Source organism: Ciconia boyciana, chromosome 3 (assembly GCF_034638445.1).
Source record: "Ciconia boyciana chromosome 3, ASM3463844v1, whole genome shotgun sequence".
Lineage (NCBI taxonomy): Eukaryota > Metazoa > Chordata > Aves > Ciconiiformes > Ciconiidae > Ciconia > Ciconia boyciana.
The window spans coordinates 103,454,644-103,472,908 of NC_132936.1; the positions used below are offsets into that span (position 1 = coordinate 103,454,644).

Here is an 18,265-nt window from a genome sequence, read left to right on the forward strand (position 1 = left end):
GCTCTCCCCTGATTTAGTATTTCCAATGGTAATGCTTCAGTTAAACTCAAGAAAGTTGAGCATACCTGTCTCTTTTTTTTTTTGGTAGGAGCAGCCAGTATATGTTGTGGCTAGAATCCATTCTTGTCCCCCTAGTTGATAGTTGTTGTTATGCTTCTAAGTTTGCAAACATTAGTGTACAGGAGAAGGGAGAGGCTGACTATCCAGAAATGGCCATTGCAGCTTGCTTCCTGAAATGCCTTGGATAAAGCTTCATGGATTTCCCAAGGCTCCCAAGGATTTCCAAAGTTATTTGATACCTTTTACCAGCTGTACATGTTCTAGGAGCAGTGGTACTAATTATCAGGAAGCTAGACAATTCTGTAAGCATCAGAAGTGCACAAATACTCCTTCAGTACACAAAAATTCCCTACAATGAAGCTCAGAAACTGGATTTTTGAGCACTAAATTTTGTTTTTCTGAAAGCTGTTTAAGAACAATAGCAACAATCGTGGTTCTGGAATTGCATGTGTTTATATGAAGCATTCAAATGGTTACTAATGCATACTCTCCCTATATTAGAAATGAGAGATTGAACTGATAAATTTGTCATGATATATTGAGAATCTTGCATTATTACTGACTTGTTCTATTTTATAGATGAGATGTACCTTGGTTTTGATCCTAATTGCTACCCTAAACTTAATCTTGGACAGCTTGTACCAAGATGTTACAGCATTATGCTTTAACTTAGTCCTTCTGCTTTATGTTTATTGCAGTCCCCATATCTATTTATGGAAAGAAGCCATAATTGTCCTTCCTCCCCCATCCTTTAGGGAAAACAAAACATGCCAATTTAGTCTTCACTCGTAAAAGGCGCTCTATCCCATGACAATTCTAGTGGCTCCTTCTCTGTATCCTTTCAGGTTTGAATAAATTTCCTCAAGCATGTGTAGGAGTGTGCATCTCTATCTGTACTGTCAGTATCTTCCTGGAATATCCCAGGATTTTCATCTGTCACTTCCATGGCTTTATTGTTTAGATGGATCTTAGTCATCCTATGGTTAACCCTTTCTCAGCTCAAAGGCTTGCAAATGCTTAGCAGAGCTTTTTCTTGGATCTCTAACTGTGACTTTGCAATCCTTGAGTTTCAACCTGTATTTATTACTCCAGGCCTTCAGTGTCAGCTTGTCAGATTACCAATAGGAAAGGACATATTGTTTTCTTTTTTCTTTTTCTTTTTTCTTTTTTTTTTTTCCCCTGGTGGTAGCTTCCAATATTGTGTCATTGTCTAAGCAGTTATCACACATGACTATTCTTTGTTGTGGTCACTGACAGAAATATTTAATATAGGAATTTATTACAGAAATACTTAATGAAATTTAGTTCCAAAATTAATCCCTATGAAGCTGTGCTAATAACCTCCCTCCAGCCATATGTTTCCCATTTCAATACAAACCACTAACGAATTATCTAGTTTCTAGCTTGAAAAAGTATAATCATAGAATGGTTTGGGTTGGAAGGGACCTTTAAAGATCATCTAGTCCAACCCCCCTGTAATGAGCAGGGACATCTTCAACTAGATCAGGCTGCTCAGAGCCCCATCCAGCCTGACCTTGAATGTTTCCAGGGATGGGGCATCTACCACCTCTCTGGCCAACCTGTTCCAGTGTTTCACCACCCTCAGTGTAAAAAATTTCTTCCTTATATCTAGTCTAAATCCATCTTCTTTTAGTTTAAAACCATTACCCCTTGTCCTATCACAACAGGCCCTACTAAAAAGTCTGTCCCTATCTTTCTTAAAAGCTCCCTTTAAGTACTGAAAGACTGCAATAAGGTGTCTCTGGAGCCTTCTCTTCTCCAGGCTGAACAACCCTGACTCTCTCAGCCTTTCCTCATAGGAGAGGTGTTCCATCCCTCCTATCATTTTTGTGGCCCTCCTCTGGACCCGCTGCAACAGGTTGGTCTTGTGCTGAGGACCCCAGAGCTGGGTGCAGTACTCCAGGTAGGGTCTCACCAGAGCAGAGTAGAGGGGCAGAATCACCTCCCTCAACCTGCTGGCCACACTTCTTTTGATGCAGCCCAAGGTACGGTTGGCCTTCTGGGCTGTGAGTGCACATTGCTGGCTCATGTCCAGCTTTTCATCCATCACTATCCCAAGTCCTTCTCTGTGGGGCTGCTCTCAATCCCTTCATCCCCCAGCCTGTATTGATACCAGGGGTTGCCCTGACCCAGGTGCAGGACCTTGCACTTGGCCTTATTGAGCCTCATGAGGTTCACAAAAGCCCACTTCTCAAGCTTGTCCATGTCCCTCTGGATGGCATCCTGTCCCTCAGGCGTGTCAACCGCACCATTCAGCTTGGTGTCATCTGCAAACTTGCTAAGGGTGCACTTGATTCCACTGTCTATGTCATTGATTAAGATACTAAACAGCCACAGTTGATCTCTTTCTAAGACAGAGGATGGAGTATGGTAATATTTAAAATTATGTTATTGAATTGTCTGTTACCAAGCTTTTAAAAATTCCATCCTATGTTGTCTATTGTGCAACTGTGTGCTATTGTGTTTATGCAGAAGATGACAAATTCAGGATGTACAGGGAAGCTTGGGTTTTAGTACAGTTGTGTTAAATGAAATTTGTATGCATTTAAACTGCTGGTATGAAAAGCTCTTGTTACAGTCTGTCAGAGGGGGAGAAAGAGTGAAGGGGAACTTGTGTTTCTGAGCTTCTGCTTTGCAGATACAGCATATACTCCTTGAGGCTATGCGTAAGTAACTGTCATCTCAAATGTTCTAGATAAAAAGTACTTATTGTCAAGCACTTCTCTCAAGTGAACTTCATAATTATAATTATGAATTACTTGGGTGTTGGCTCTCAGTTTAATAAGTGCTCATAGTGGTAATAGTTGAAATACATGCCTGTGAGTATGACCACAGCTCCGTGTGGGTTTTATTTAGAAGTCCAGTCAGTGATGTCTTTATGTATCTAAATGGCATTTTAGTATTATTACTAATCAGTTGCTTAACTAACATGGAGTTAAGAAATAGGCACTGAGAACATAAGTAACCCTGAATGTATCTAAATGTAAGACGTCTTTCCTCTCAATTCTATCTTTGTTAAGAGATGCCTTATGTGTATTCTATAAATTGCCATTGTTATGGAAGTACAGTATTTTGTGTCTTGGACTTCTGATGAACCCCAAAATATGGGACTTGTGCTCTGGCTTCTTCATGCCTCTCTGCTAACTCAGGCCCTCGCTAGCTCTATCTACTGTCTGTTTTTCCATCTGTGGGTATTGTGGGATCATAGCAAATGGGGACTTGAACTCAACAGAAAAATATATACTACAAAATATAAAGGAAGCTGAAGATAAATCTGCAGAGGGTCCCGTTTGAATTGAGTGTCCACGATATAGAAAACTAATGTTAAGCCAAACTCTTTAAGTTTCTGTGTATTCATTCAGCTGTTTAATATGACTTTTCATTTTGGAGTTTGCAGCTGAAACTTAATTTTGGGAACACTTAGTTAGCACTTTTTTCTTCATCTCTTTAAGGAATTATGTGATGTTAGAGCACTTAATTTTACCCTCGGTGTTGATAAGTGTTTGGTAACTTATTTCTACATAATAAATTCTTAATATAGTAGGAAATGTGAATATATGTAATGCTTGTTTTTTGTCTATAGTGTTATTTTCAGTAGATTATTTATTAAGCTTTGACTCTTCTGGGAATTAGTGTTCTTGATACTTACTGTAATTCTTTCGGTAAATTCCAGTAGCAGCTGTGATTAAGCAGTGATGTGTTAGACTTTGGTTTCCTTTTGTACCTTTCAAGCATGTGAATAGTCCTCCTGACTCTGGTGGTGGCGGGGCTGAGATCTGTGTTATGGTGTATGTACTTACTTCAAAATTTTCATTTCAATGTTTGTAGTTGGTGTATGAATTTTTCCTGAGGTTTTTGGAGAGCCCGGATTTTCAGCCTAGCATTGCAAAGCGATATATTGACCAGAAATTTGTACAGCAGGTAAGTAGAGAGTTTTCCCACACCCAGATTTAAAGATCACCTCTCAAGCTTAATTTATCAGATGACTGTACAGCTAAGGAGAATATTAAAGCTTTCACATTGACACAGGATTAAATTTTAGTTGTTCCAACAGTGGTTTCTGCCAAACACTAAATAAACAGCACATCATACCACACAGGCTATATGTGATTAGTAACTTCAGAAACACTTTGTTTTCAGATATCAACCTCAATGCTTTGCAGTGCAAGATATTTGTGAATACAAGTTGTGTTTTTAATGACTTGTAGCTTACTTCCAGTCAAATCAACAATGTGCTAATTACATTTTTGTAGTGCTTTTATGTTTGTTTTTTTCATAGATTTATCATGGGAAAACTTAAGTGAACTTTTTTCCTGTAAAAAGTTCATGTACTAATTGTACATGAAATGTGTTCCAACATCTGCTAACTTGTGACTAGATAGTGTCATTCTCTTTACTATCATGTGTTAACCATAGAAGGAAAATCAAGTAAGAAAGTACATAGGAAAATCATGCTTTACCATGCAAAGTAACTATGAGCAAGAAAGTGAAATGATATTTCGTATTAAATATAACTTCTCAAGGAATTAGGCTGTGGAATACCATAACAATTTTTGTCCAAGGTTAACTCAGTGGGGACTTTTTTTACCATGTCAAAATACTTGTTTGTCAAGGAAAAGCTCAGTATCTGAAGAGTGAGTGCTGGCAGGCCATCACAGTACAGCAATGAAAAGTAAAAACATAGATGGACACTTTTCTTCCCTACCTTCAGTGACTGTATTTAATTTCCATTTGTTTGGTTTTACTTTTCTTGTTTATAGGTGTTTCCTTCTTCTCTGTTTTATTTCACTTTCCCACAAAATGTAGGCCTGAAGCTGCTGCTGAGCTATTGGCTGTGGGTATCCAATTTACTAATTGACCCGTGGTTCTTAAGAGCCATGTTGCAGAGTTTCAATTCCTGACACTTCACTTGTTCTTTCTCTAGAGTACAAGAAAGACAATGCAATGAACAGCTAGCTATATATGGAAAAAAAAGTGGAGTAGTGACCCTGAGAAATTCCTTCTAAATATAAAAATGAAATGAGCCTGAACAAAGTTTCTGAACAGCTGTTTCCAGTCCCTTATGCTGCTTGGTGTAGATGTACCTAAGCTCACAGACCTGGACTGAGCAGGAGACTGTAGTGACTGCTTGAGCTAAGTTACTAACTTGTTTAGCACAGTTAGCATTTCTGAATATGCTCTCACTTGGACATGCGGGGGGAAAAAAACCAAACCTAAAATAATGGTCTGTAATGGGATTGGAATATCTTTTTGATGCCTTCAAGTGAGTATGGTCTTTTCTGTATCCTTGGAAAACTTTCTACAAGAAAATGTGTGGAAAATCTTGCTAGCTTATTGTGGCATTTGGTCTGTATTAGCAGAGAATCAGTTAATAATTACATATCTTATGCTTATTTGGAGGGGGTCACAATATTAAATAATTAATTGTGAAATTTCTTGTATAGGAATGCTTTTACTTAACCTTCAAGACACAAGTAGCTTTTTGAGATGAGCAGTACAGGCTTTTAATTGAGAAATAGTAAATATCTGACACAGATTTGATTCATTCTGATTTCTTAAAGACCAAGTGTTGTAAACCACTTACCTAAGGTTTGATAATCTTGTTCTTACCATTTCACTTTTATTTTGATAGTGTAATAGTTGTTGGAAGGGCTTTGATGTCTGTTGTATACAGACTTTTGAAGGGAATGAAGCTGCTGGGTTGTGGGGGGTGTTTTGTTTTTGTTTTAAATCAGCTTTATTAAAACTCTAATTTTGAAAATATAATACTGACATCCAAACAAAATTTTTTATTAAACTGATTCTAATTTTTCTGATGTAAACTTGTAAATTAAAGATTAAACTCAAATTGGTTAGTAACATAACAAAATTTAAGTCTATCAAAAGTAATACATTTCAATTTAATTCTTGAAGTTGTTGGAGCTCTTTGATAGTGAAGACCCACGAGAACGTGATTTCCTAAAGACAGTTCTTCATCGAATTTATGGAAAATTCCTTGGTTTAAGAGCATTCATCAGGAAACAGATTAACAACATTTTCCTCAGGTATGCTGCATATGTGTGTGCGTGACTAGGTTGAGGAATACTTTATCTTGCCTTCATGGTCTGGGTCTGCAGTGATTTATTCTTGAATTAAGACCTGTTTTTGGTCTGTGATCTGACTTTCTAATATTTGAAGCTTATTAAAGGTTATTTCTTTGGAATCTCTGATCCTCTGTTTCAATTTTTGATGGTTGTCTCTTTTGGCAACAGGTTTATATATGAAACGGAGCACTTCAATGGTGTTGCTGAACTTCTTGAGATATTAGGAAGGTAAGTTTGATCTGACACAAAATATAAAACGTTATTGTGGGTGTTTGCTTCAGCTTTCTTGCTTTGGGAATGTGGGGGGAGAGAATTATTACAGTAACGAGTGAGGAAGTGCAGTCACTGATATAATCTAATACTGTCTGGGTTACCATGTGAATATCAAATTAGGATATAGAGTATAAATTATTCTTTTTCGGTGCAAGTTTTAAAGATGACTGGCAAAATATTTCTCAAGGGTCCTTGTTTGTCAGGAATATCTACTCTTGCTCATCTTGTATCTGATAGATGACTTGTTCTTTGATTCAGAAAATGAATGTTAACTTTTGCCCTCATGCTGAATGAAATGCTTTAATGTTCAGCAGGCTGGTTTTCTTTAAATTCTATTCAGGAAAGCCTTGTAAGTGCTAGGGTGTTTTATTTATCTTTTTTATATTATTTCACTAATTTAATTTTAACTTTGAAGTTTTTTGTAGTAGTATTTTACTGTTTTTCCAAAACTGTCACATATATTTCACACTAGAAAATTTTATAAATATTACTGGTCTAACTGAAAATACAAACATTGTGAAACTATTGTGGAACAAATTTTCATGAAAATCAAGTGAAAGGTATACCATTATTTTCTCAGATTTATCTAAAATGTAGGGGGGGAAAAAACCCCAACCTCTTCCTGAGGCACTTTGGTCTGTTCTACGACTCATCAACCCTTAAAAATAAGATTACTGAATCAATGAGACAACTTTTTAACTTATTTTTTTGGAGGGAAAGGTGGTTCAACAATCTCAAAACAAATATTCAGACTGCACTGTTGAAATAGTTCAAAATCATATGTGATCTGGTTTTTTTCTCTGCAAGTTGCTAGTGATTGTGGGTGAAATGGATCAGCTTCCTGATGCATGTGTCTAAGCTTTACAATTAGACAGCAAGACCTACTGTAGATGATTTCACTTAATGGAGGTCACGATAAAAATACTTCAGCTCATCTAATGGGTATTATTTGACGTATACTATGGTTCTCTGGTATTCCTACCAAGAGTCGAAACTCACATGAGACCAAAACTTTAAAGGTTGTGCATATGTAGAGCTATTTTATGGCTTCAAAATAATCAGATTTAGAAATTGAATCACAAATGGAGTGTCTCTTGAATTTACAGAAATTCTTGACTTGCTAGGAAAAAATTATTTTTTTAATAAAAATAAATCCTGCTTATTCATGTTTTCAGTATTATCAATGGTTTTGCACTGCCACTGAAAGCAGAACACAAACAGTTCCTTATGAAAGTTCTGATTCCCATGCATACTGCAAAGGGATTAGCTTTGTTTCATGCACAGGTAAGCTTTTGCCTATTTTCAAGAGTGGTGGGGTTTTTTGTATTTGCATTTGAAACGAATTAAATTTAAAGCAGTTTGTGTTATAATATCAATATTCCAAAATATTTGCAGATTTAATCACTCTTTTTTTAAAAAAGATCTTGTGGATCTTATGTCTAAATGTTAATTTTGAGATAATATTTAGCATATATTAAAAGTGAAAGAATAAAACAGCAAGTCAAAGTCATGTCAACTGAAGTTGGAAGCTTTTTTGCTTGGAGTTTTGTCACACCTTAAGGTTCATTTAATCCCAGGGCTTTGTTCTGTTATCACTTCCTTTATGTAACCTAAATGCTGTGTATAAAGGAACCTTGAGTATGGCCAGGTACCTGTTTCAGAAGTGCTTTTTTATTTCTAAAACGATTCCAGTGATGGGGAGGGGAGGAGAATGTTGGATATAAATGGCAGAAATGTATAGTAGCTCTCTGGATCAGCTAGAAATTATGTTGACCCATGACACACTGTCAGAATGCTTTAGTTCTTCATTTGACTTCCATTCTTACACTTTGCACAGACATTCAGCACTTTATTTGTGGAATATTGTATACCCTTTCTAGACATATGGCACTTGAGTATTGAAAACATTTGATGCAAACTTGCAAGTAATTCTGCTGTGGCTAATTAAAAACTTGCTTTGTTAACTTAGCTCACTAATGAAGCTCCTTATAGACTAAAGATACAAGGAAATGAGTTTCTAATTAAACTGAAATCTTTATGACTATATAGCCTTCAAACAGGATCAAGTCAAGAGCTCAGTTAATTCCTAATTCTCATATAAAGTTTTAATTTAATTAAATCACTTGTCTTTGTGGTTTATTGCTATGCAAGAGGCTGCTCCATGGAATGAGTCAGTGATATGAAAGGGGACCAGTCACTTGCCAAAGGTATTCTCACTGATAGAACAGTACAGCAAGCTATCCTTTTTTCCTATGATAGGTTTAATCTGGTTCATCAGTACCTAAAAGGGTCCTGTTAATTCAGCTGTACTGTGTGCCTGAAAGTAGCATTTGGTTTGCTGACCAGGCTACTCATCTATCCCTTCATAAACCGCTAGTACCACGTGCAGTTTCAGCACTGTGTGTTTCTGGTTTTGTATTATCCTGAAGGTGTAAATCAGCATTAACTCTGCTTTGCAGTCAGGAGTGGCCTGGTTGCTTTGTTGCTATGGTACAAGTTTAGCCTGCCCTTAAAAGTTAAAGCCTTAAAGCTGAATTAAGTTTGAGTCTTTGTGTCTTCGAACAATAAAGCATTACTGTACAATATATATAATGGGATTTTATGAGATTAATGTGTGACATTTACTATTTTTTGAATCTACACATATACATTCTTAGCCTAAGGGTAAAAGAAATAAATTAGACCTGTTATAATTACAATGCTGTAATTACCTGCTTTGGGACAACAGATTTAAAAAAAAAAAAAATGGAAAGGTAGTGCTTGAATTCAAGCATCTTAAGGATTGAAATGTACATGTAATGCATGTAAATAATTTTTGTCTTTGCTGTATATTGTGAGCTGAGAAATACTGTGACTTTTTGAAATCAGTCTTAACGGAATCTAGGATTTTAACTACTTTAGGATTATTGTATGGTTCTGTACTGGGCAGAGGTATGGTTGTTTAGTTACTTAACTATGTGCTAAGTAACTAAACAATAAGTAATTATATAACACATAATATCACATTTTGGCCTGAGAAGACCCCTTGACAGAAATCACTAGAGGCTGGGAGAGCATACTGGTGGGTTAATCACATTATGCTTCCTCCACTTCATATACTCTTCCACAGGCATTTGTTGTTGGCCATTGCTGGGGACAGGATACTCAGCTGGACACATGCTGCCTGATCTCTTGTGGCCATGTAATATGTTAAAATTCTTTCACCTGTAATCTTATCACTGAATGTTGTGTGCTGTAGATGTCTAGTACTTGAGCAATGTGTGCTCAGTCAAACCTGTTTTAAAACTTTTATTGACTGAAGGTATCACCCAATACAGATGTTTGAAAATGACAGCTTTGTAATGTTAATAAAATAATTGATGTTGAGAAAAACCTGTCTGTATACTGGATCTGAGTTAGGGAAATATCTGTTAAGCTTAAAAGTAATTTTCTTTCAGGATGAAAAAGAAAAATATTTTTGGTATGCAGGAAGTGTTTTAAGATAGAGCAGGCCTGCATATCTTGCTGCTTTAATTGCTGTTTTTTTAGTTTGGACGAATTTAAAATGGCTGTGTAGGGGTGTTTTGGGTTGGGTTGTCATGTTGTGTCCGTGTCCCGTTCCCCCCCCCCCCATCTGAAGTGCTTCCATTGTAAGTTGTGATATTTAGTTATGTTGCAATGTCTAAACAGTGTCTGTTTAAACTAAATAATCATATGACTTACATTCTAGCTTGCCTATTGTGTTGTACAGTTCCTGGAAAAAGATACAACTTTAACAGAGCCTGTAAGTGTTTTTTCAGTTGAATGTTTTTCTATTTTTAATTTCAACTAAATATTTCAGTGTAACTTGTTAGAATTGTATAGCAGTGCTATCTGTACTATCTTGAAGAATGATCCATAGGCCTTTTTTTGGGGAAAAAAAAAACCCAACCAACTTTTTAAAATCTAGAACAGTTGTTAAGAAAATTATGGGTTTGAAAGGGCCATTACCTCTTAGCCTGTGACCAAGATAGAGCACAAATTTAAATAAAAGATTGAACCACTGATGTCATGCAAATTACCTCATATGAGAAAGCAGGTAACAACTGTATTCACTCCTGGTAAGAACTAAAATTTCAGTATTTTTGGTGCCGATGGCTTGCATAAAGTTGAAATATTTTAGGGAATAAACAATCCCCCACAAAAAAGTTGGAAAGAATAACAACACTTTATTTGACAGAAAGAACTCTGAAATTCCAAATGCGATGTTTCTGTTCTGTCTCTCAGTTACTGGGGTGCCTCTTGGCAGTTATAATACAGGTGCTTCAGGCAGCGGTGGCTTTTGCCAGACTGAATCTCCCATGATACATATTGACAGCTCAGCTGAAAAGGAGTTTGCAGCACTTCATGCAAGGCTTTGACAATGCCCATAAAGAAGAATGCATGCTCAGGGCACTACAGCAGCTCATGGGGACACAGACTGGTGTCAGACTAGCTAGAACAGAAACTGGTTTTAGTTGGACAATCAGAAATCTTTCTGTTAGGAGTATGTTGATATTTAAATACTTGATCCCTTTTTGTGACAGAAAAATGAAGAGCTTATGCAAAATCTAATTTTTCTATAAAGAAAAAAGATAAACAGCTTTGTGGAAACGACCACAAGTTCTTCACCGGTCTTTCAGTGGAAGCTTGTTTTCTGCACAGCCACTTAAGTATGGATGTTCCTCATCAGAAGACAAGTTATTCTGTAGGTGGTGGAAGGTGGTAGACCTGACTGTCTATAAATTTGCCTTGTCTGCTTGAAGCATCTCCTTTCCCCCTGTACTGCAGCTACACTGGTCAATAAGCTTATTTTGTTGGATAGCACAAGGAGAAAGGAATTGCATAAGCTTTATTCCTTAGGCCAAGCAATAAAACAATCCAGGCATTTTGACAGTTAAAGTTGACATGTAAGCAGAAAACATGTAGTATTATATAAAAACCTGCAAGATTGAATGAGGTGACAACGTGACAAAGTCAGAACTTCCTGATATGGATTTACAGAACTGTGATGCAGGATCCAAGCCCAAACTTTGAAGCGAGAAGGCAGGGCTTTTTAAAGTAGGAGTGCCATAGTGCAATTCTCGGACTTCACCTGGACTATAGTATATACAATTCTAGTTGCCTCTTAATCAGTAAAGATTAATTCAGAATGGAGAAGATACAAGAACTCACTGCAGAGTCACTGCCTGTGCTTGCTTTGGTCATTGCGTACAGTAGAAATGGCTTTATAAAGGAGTGCAAGTTAATAAGATGATAAGAAGTGAAGCTTTAAGAAACTTTCTGAAATGCTTGAAAAGTAGATGTTAAAATTCAGGGCAACTGCTGAGATAGCATTTGGAATTTTTTTTGGCTTTAGGTCAAGTAATATTTTAAGAACTCCAGAAGGCTCTCTTCAGGAGTACCTTACTGTTATTTTTCTGGCAGGAATTGTCACTCAGGGTCAATTTAGAGGACATTAAATCCGAGCTCTTGTAACTATGGTAGTCTGCCTTAGGTCAGTCCTGATATCTGCGAAGCTGACAGGAAGAGTTTGTTACCTAACCCTGCTAAGTGCAATGGCCTTTACATTGAAGAAATCAGGCTAAACATGCAATCCTTGTACATAAGACAAGTTTTCTAGCAGGTGCCTACTGTTGTAAGTCAATTTATGGGAATTTTGTAGCTCAGGGAGAATTATTAATCTTAAGAGTTTTGTGTAGTAAGAGCAGCAGGATTTCAGTTTTGCATTCATGTTGAATATTTCTTTGAATAAAATCTTTGAACATAAATGTGCATGTATCAGCTTTTTAATATGAAAGCATAGTCAAGCTGGAAACCGATACTCTCTCTGAGGAGCAAGGAATAGGTATCTTGTTGAGGTCTGCACTGTTATACTCAGAACATGTTATTTCTTTATCAAGTATGAGTCTGTGTAGCGAAGTATATTCAACACTCTTAAAATAACAAGTGCTGGAAACTGGACTCTTCCAGCTAACTCAATTTTAAGTTTTCGAGACCAGTAAATTCATGCTCCGGTTAGGGGTGTATGGTAGGTTCTCGCAGCTTTTCTTTGGCAAATGTGCTTGTCTGAAATTTTTTAGCTTACTTGCACTGTTCTAGGGGAAGGGAAGGTGTCAGCAGAATGAGCTATTATACCTGTAAATGTTTGGGTTTGTTCTTTGGAAATACAAAGTCTCAATAGTATGTAACTGAGTCCTTCAGTTACAAGCTAATTAACAGAAAATGGCCCTAGATTTAAAGTGTATTTACATAGACTACTTTAAATTGTAATCTAGAGAAACAAGTGTAATTCATGCAAGTCTGACTCCTCAAAGGTGGAGGAGAAGCAGGTGAGTGAAGGACTGCCAGATCAGGTAATTGCAGTGAAATGGGGGAGCTCAGAATTTCTCCTCTGCCCTCACAGTCCATCTGCCCCAGCTCCTCTGCTCTGTCTGTGGAGGCAGCAAGGAGGCCAGGTCAGTACCGGCAGATCAGGGAGGGAGCTCTGCCCCTGTGGGCCAGGCAGCAGAGATGTCACCTGTATGGGCTGATCCAGGCCTCTTGCTCCTTCATCAGGTGTCAGATGATGGCGTTTGTATTTGTTGTGTGTAGCTTTCAGCCAGCTAGGTAGAACTGTGTAGTCAGGGCTCTGTTAAGGAATCTGTTCTTTCCTTGTAATTCGCTTTCTTTTTGTGGATTTGAGCATAGGACTTTACCAGCTGCCTGAGGTTTCTGCATTTGCTCAGTGTCATTTGAAGTGACATTCAGTTTTGTAGTAGCAGGATATGTGTGTATGCTAGGATAAAGACTTGTGGGCGCTTAAAATCATACAAACTTTTTCTCTGGAAGGTCACTTTTGATAGTACACATAGTTGGGATGAAAACAGCCAGCTGGGAAGTTGGGGGAAAAAAAAAATCAACATGGCAAAAATCAAATATGGAAGATATTCAAATAGTTGAGTAAGTTTTACAGTTGGATATGATCAATTAGTTGCTGTTGTATCATAAAAATAGAGGTCCTTTCCTCATAATGAAAGTTTATAAGGCTTTGAGAATGTTTCTGCTTCCAAAACATGCAGTTACAGGGGTTTTTTTTTAGCCAGCATGAATTTTGTAATTTAGATGCCATGTCAAATGTTTGTCTCTCGGAAACAAGCCTCCAGCCTTTGTTGTGTGGTCCCGTTCCGCCCCCCTGCCTTGGGGGCTGTACTTTCTAATTATGTTTCGCTAAAGGTTTTTCCAGTTTTGTGTAAGACCATTTCCAATGTAGATACTGGAATATATTTTCTCTGTAAGTTCACCTCTTTTTTAGTTTCCAGTCCTTAACATTTCAAATTCTAGAAGAAAAAAGGAAGTGGTAGAGGCCATGACTCCTCTGTGTAGCCCTGTTTGTGCAGTCAGTGTATACTGCTTGCTCTTGGGCTTCAAACCTTGATGCCAAGACAGGTGCTCCTGAAAGTATGGATGAGTAGAAGACAAAAAATATTCTGGGAAGTCTAGCTACAGGGGAGTTAACATCAAAACATCACAAAATGAAGTTATCAGCATCCTATCGATTAATGTATGTACTGGGATGGAAGTGGAGTATGAACTGATAATCAAAGACTTGTGAAGTGATAAGGGTCTAAATTTATTCTGATAACCTAAACAAGATAAATATTTAAATGAGACAGCACAGTATTTATTTTCAGTGGAACTACATTTAGCTGTATTCGGTTTTCACTGAACCTCTGGATAACGAAAAGCAAACTAGTACTTTTCTTAATCTTATCAAATATGTAATATAAACTTGTTACGCTTTAACTTGTTTGTATTTTTAATATAGGTAATCAGAGGACTGCTCAAATTTTGGCCAAAAACTTGCAGTCAGAAAGAGGTTGGTTTTGTCTCTTGTTTCTGGTATCTGCTGTGATGTAACGTGTGGCAGGTTCATACACCTTACCTCTGCTGTGCTTTTCAAGAGATCTTGTAGAAAACTTGCAGTTCTTGAAGCTTCTTGAGGTGCTCATCTGTCATGCAACTCAATGCAATTGTTTTGTATGTCTGTTCTTACTATGGTGTTACTACATTAAAACTATATTAAAAGTTGCATTCTAATTAAGATGTTGTGTAGAGAAACAATTTTCTGAGGTGAGAAGTATTTTAGTAGATATAGACCAGGCTGGAGGTAGCCATCTGCAATGTGACACAGACTTAGCATTTGAGATACCGAGTTAAGAGTCTGGTAAAGCATATGTACATTCTTTTTCTGTAGTATAAAAATAACTTTAAATGGTCTTGGGAAATTCATTTTTTCTGGTTCCTTCTATGTAGTTAAAATGAGTTTAAAAACCAGCAGTTTGATTTATGCCACCAGATCCCACCCCCTGGCAGCCCTTTAAAAGTAGGATCCTGGTTTGTGTGAGTGGTGTTACATTTTTCTGTGCCATCTACCTAGTGCTCTTCTAGTTGTAACTGAAAACGGGAATTAACTATTTATCACTTCAAAAGCTGCTTTGGAGATCTCAGATAACGGTAACCTCTGCAGCCATTCTTGAAATAAAATGTTCTAGCAGGGGTTTTTTAACTGTAAAAAACACGTTCTGCAGAAGCAGTTCTGTGAAGTGTTTAGAGCAATTACACAAAAGAAGAAAACCAAGATAAGAGCTGTAACCTGGTAGCTGAAACTGATGATTGACTTCTTTCAGGCTGCAAAAAACCTGTGGATGTCTAAAGCATTGTAATTACATACAGTGTTCTTTGCAGGATTCATAACTAATGTGTAATCTGTATTTTGTTTTGTTTCTGTTTACAATGGAGATATAAAACATTCTCATACTTTTTGATATATTTCTTTTATACAAACAGGTAATGTTTTTAGGTGAAATTGAAGAAATCTTAGATGTAATAGAACCGACACAATTCAAAAAAATAGAAGAGCCTTTATTTAAGCAAATATCCAAGTGTGTGTCAAGTTCACATTTTCAGGTAAAAAAAAAAAGCGTATTAAAAAATAGCTTGTATTAATTTATTTTGTGGCTGTTGACCTGTAAACTTTGTGTTTCAGGTTGCAGAAAGAGCTTTGTACTTCTGGAATAATGAATATATTCTTAGCCTGATTGAGGAGAACATTGATAAAATACTACCAATTATGTTTGGTAGTTTATACAAGATCTCCAAAGAACACTGGAATCCGTATGTAATGTTTAACTTTATCTATAGTACCATAAATAAGTTGTCCCGTTTCAGGTTTGGATCATAAGCTTGTAAATGTGATTTCATTTTTACCTAAATCAGATGAAATAAATGAGATTATGGGTGCTGAAATGGACGTCATTTTCAGCTATATCATGCTTTCACTGTTCTGCATTGCTGTGGTGGAGAACTGGCATTTACTGAAAAAGTATGAGGAAATTGGATTGATGGTCTTGATACTGTAATCACATTTGATCTTATGCGTTAGTTAAAAATGCAAATTAATACTACTTAGACCAAAACAATTTCCAAGGGATGCTTCTGCTGTATTTATGCTTTGCTGTCCTTTACTACTTTAGATGAACAAAATTCTGTCAGTGTCTTCCTAAGTAGTTGTTGCTGCCCAGTGAGATAAGAAGGGGAAAGATACTATCAGAGAAGAGTAGTTGCCTATCACTATAAAGTATAGTAGGAATGAGAAATGAGTCACTACTTCATTTTTATATTTAATGCCACTGGTTAAATGTGAGTATTTTTTATCACGTTTGAAAGAAGCAGTAATTACACTGAAATACTAAAAAGCAAAGTTTGCTTGTGTCCAGCATCCTGAATTGAGTTGCAAGTCAATTTGTGAAATGTAAAGCTCGTACACGCAAAGCCAGGGTAGGCAGGAGCTTCCTACAACTTTGAAGTTAAATCAGATGTCCTGTTTTAAGCCCTTAGAGGCTCTGAAATTATTCTGAATTTATCTAGATGGTGTGTCTAGTTGCAAACGTATCAGCTGAGACTGAACAAATTTTGGAGAACTTGTTCTTGGAGCATTAATAGTACTTGAGACTTTTAAGTCGTTTGGGACTTCAAATTTGGGAAGACACAGGGTAACTGTATACCTTAAGGACCAGGAAGTCTGAGGAAGAAAGTCTAACCTTTTGGTTTTCATCTATTTAGGAGGGCAGAGTAACGTGCTTATATCCATCTAGCTGTCCGATATAGTCTTAATCAAGCTTTTCCTCTCGGAAAACCAAAACCCCGAATCAGCTCTTGTCTTGAAACCACATGAAAGCCAGTGTTCAAAGAAGAAAAATAAAGTATGTAGACAGGCTAAGTGTACTGTGCATTTTGAATGAGCATAGGGCCTCTGATGAATAGTTGGGAGACTTCCTAGTGCCACAATGGACAGAGTGTACTGAAAAGGCAAACCTGGTCCTTTTGGGTACTTCCTTAGATTTTTCTTTCACTCATTTTTCAAGGTCACAAGACTGCATGGCACCCCTGCTCTACAACCTTACAATCAATACTGCTGTGTGAAGGTGAACTACTAGTGAGGGGAAAGATGGGGAAGACAGTTCACCTACTTTTTATTATTGATAAGCTTAATGATAGGCACCTTTCTAATATTTAATTTTATTGCTATTTTTGCATTTCTGTGTGTAATTAAGAGTGGGTTTAGAGGGGATAAACAACACTGTATTTAAGACAACTTATTGAAATATGAATGCCTTCATAAAAAGAAGAGTAATACCTAACGTGGAATTATGGACAGCCATGTAAGACACAGCCAGTATTGCTCAAGCTGTTTAGTTTCTTAAAGAAACTAAGGTACCGACAACCATTATCTGATGTTCTCAATTCAATTCTCTAATAGGGCATATGTGGCAAAACTATCTGCTGCCCAGAAATGCTTCTGGTAGAGCTTTTAGTAGCTGTATTAAACCATGCGCCTGTGGTTCCTCTGCTGCATTCTTTTGCCCAGTCCTGAAGCTATTAGCCAGAAGTTTATTTTTCTAGACTTTCGTATTTCCTTACTCAAATATTACAAAATTGTTGTTAAAACTCAGTTTATTAAACACTGACTTAATTGAATGGCTTTATAGTACAGCCACAGTACCAATAACTATATCCTGTGCAATTACAAGAGTCAGGAATTTAAGGTTAAACAGCCGTTTAAAAAAAAATTTAAATATGCATTTTATTAATTTACAAAGGAAATTATAGTAAAGGATTTTGTTTCAGAAACTCACTGACCTTACAGTAGTATCTTAAATAAGAAGTTCAGAGTCCAAAAAAGAAATCCAACACTTCTTTACTGAAGTTAATGTTGTGTTGAGTGATTCTAATGGTTGTGTTCCTTCTGTCCTAGAACTATTGTGGCACTGGTATATAACGTGCTGAAAACCCTGATGGAAATGAATGGCAAGCTTTTTGATGAACTTACAAGCTCGTATAAAGCAGAAAGGCAAAGGTACTGATTTTTCTTCCAAATGCATGTTGATTGAATACATATGTAGAATGTACCAGCTGAAAAGAAACAAAGCATTCTGTAGTGGAACTGCTCATCAAATACTTGCTGCTGTGTGTTGCTTGAGTAAGAAGCACCCACGCAGGTGTGTCAGTGGTGTGGTGGGAGCTGAAGCCCCAGGGAGGTGGCAGGAAGGCCCCAGCTCCCTGTCCTGCTTGGGCAGGGAGCGTGCTCTCTCCTGTCTGGGAAAACTGGGCTCAGCTGTTGCTGCAAGGGGCTGCCTGGTGCTGGCTCTGCTGCTTCTGCTGCTTCAGGGGGCGTTGTCTGAAGAAAGCTGAGCTGGGGAATACTTCATAGCTCAGCTAAAACCTCTCTCTTATCCTACTAAGCTAACCTACTAAGCAGTACTGTTGGAGTACGGCTGGCAGGGTGTACG

The 18,265-nt window shown here is 37.2% G+C and overlaps 1 protein-coding gene across 2 annotated transcripts in view; it reads left to right on the forward strand.

The window, feature by feature from the left end:
* Positions 1–18,265, forward strand: part of PPP2R5A (protein phosphatase 2 regulatory subunit B'alpha) — a 46,215-nt gene that overhangs the window by 26,341 nt on the left and 1,609 nt on the right. The window contains exons 4-12 of one of the 2 annotated variants that reach the window (XM_072856887.1): positions 3,910–4,002; positions 5,995–6,125; positions 6,333–6,392; positions 7,613–7,721; positions 10,147–10,200; positions 14,242–14,292; positions 15,264–15,383; positions 15,463–15,590; positions 17,731–17,832. In XM_072856887.1, the coding sequence (XP_072712988.1) occupies positions 3,910–4,002; positions 5,995–6,125; positions 6,333–6,392; positions 7,613–7,721; positions 10,147–10,200; positions 14,242–14,292; positions 15,264–15,383; positions 15,463–15,590; positions 17,731–17,832 (848 nt within the window). The remainder of the gene's footprint in view (positions 1–3,909; positions 4,003–5,994; positions 6,126–6,332; positions 6,393–7,612; positions 7,722–10,146; positions 10,201–14,241; positions 14,293–15,263; positions 15,384–15,462; positions 15,591–17,730; positions 17,833–18,265) is intronic. The other variant, XM_072856888.1, reaches the window with a different exon arrangement.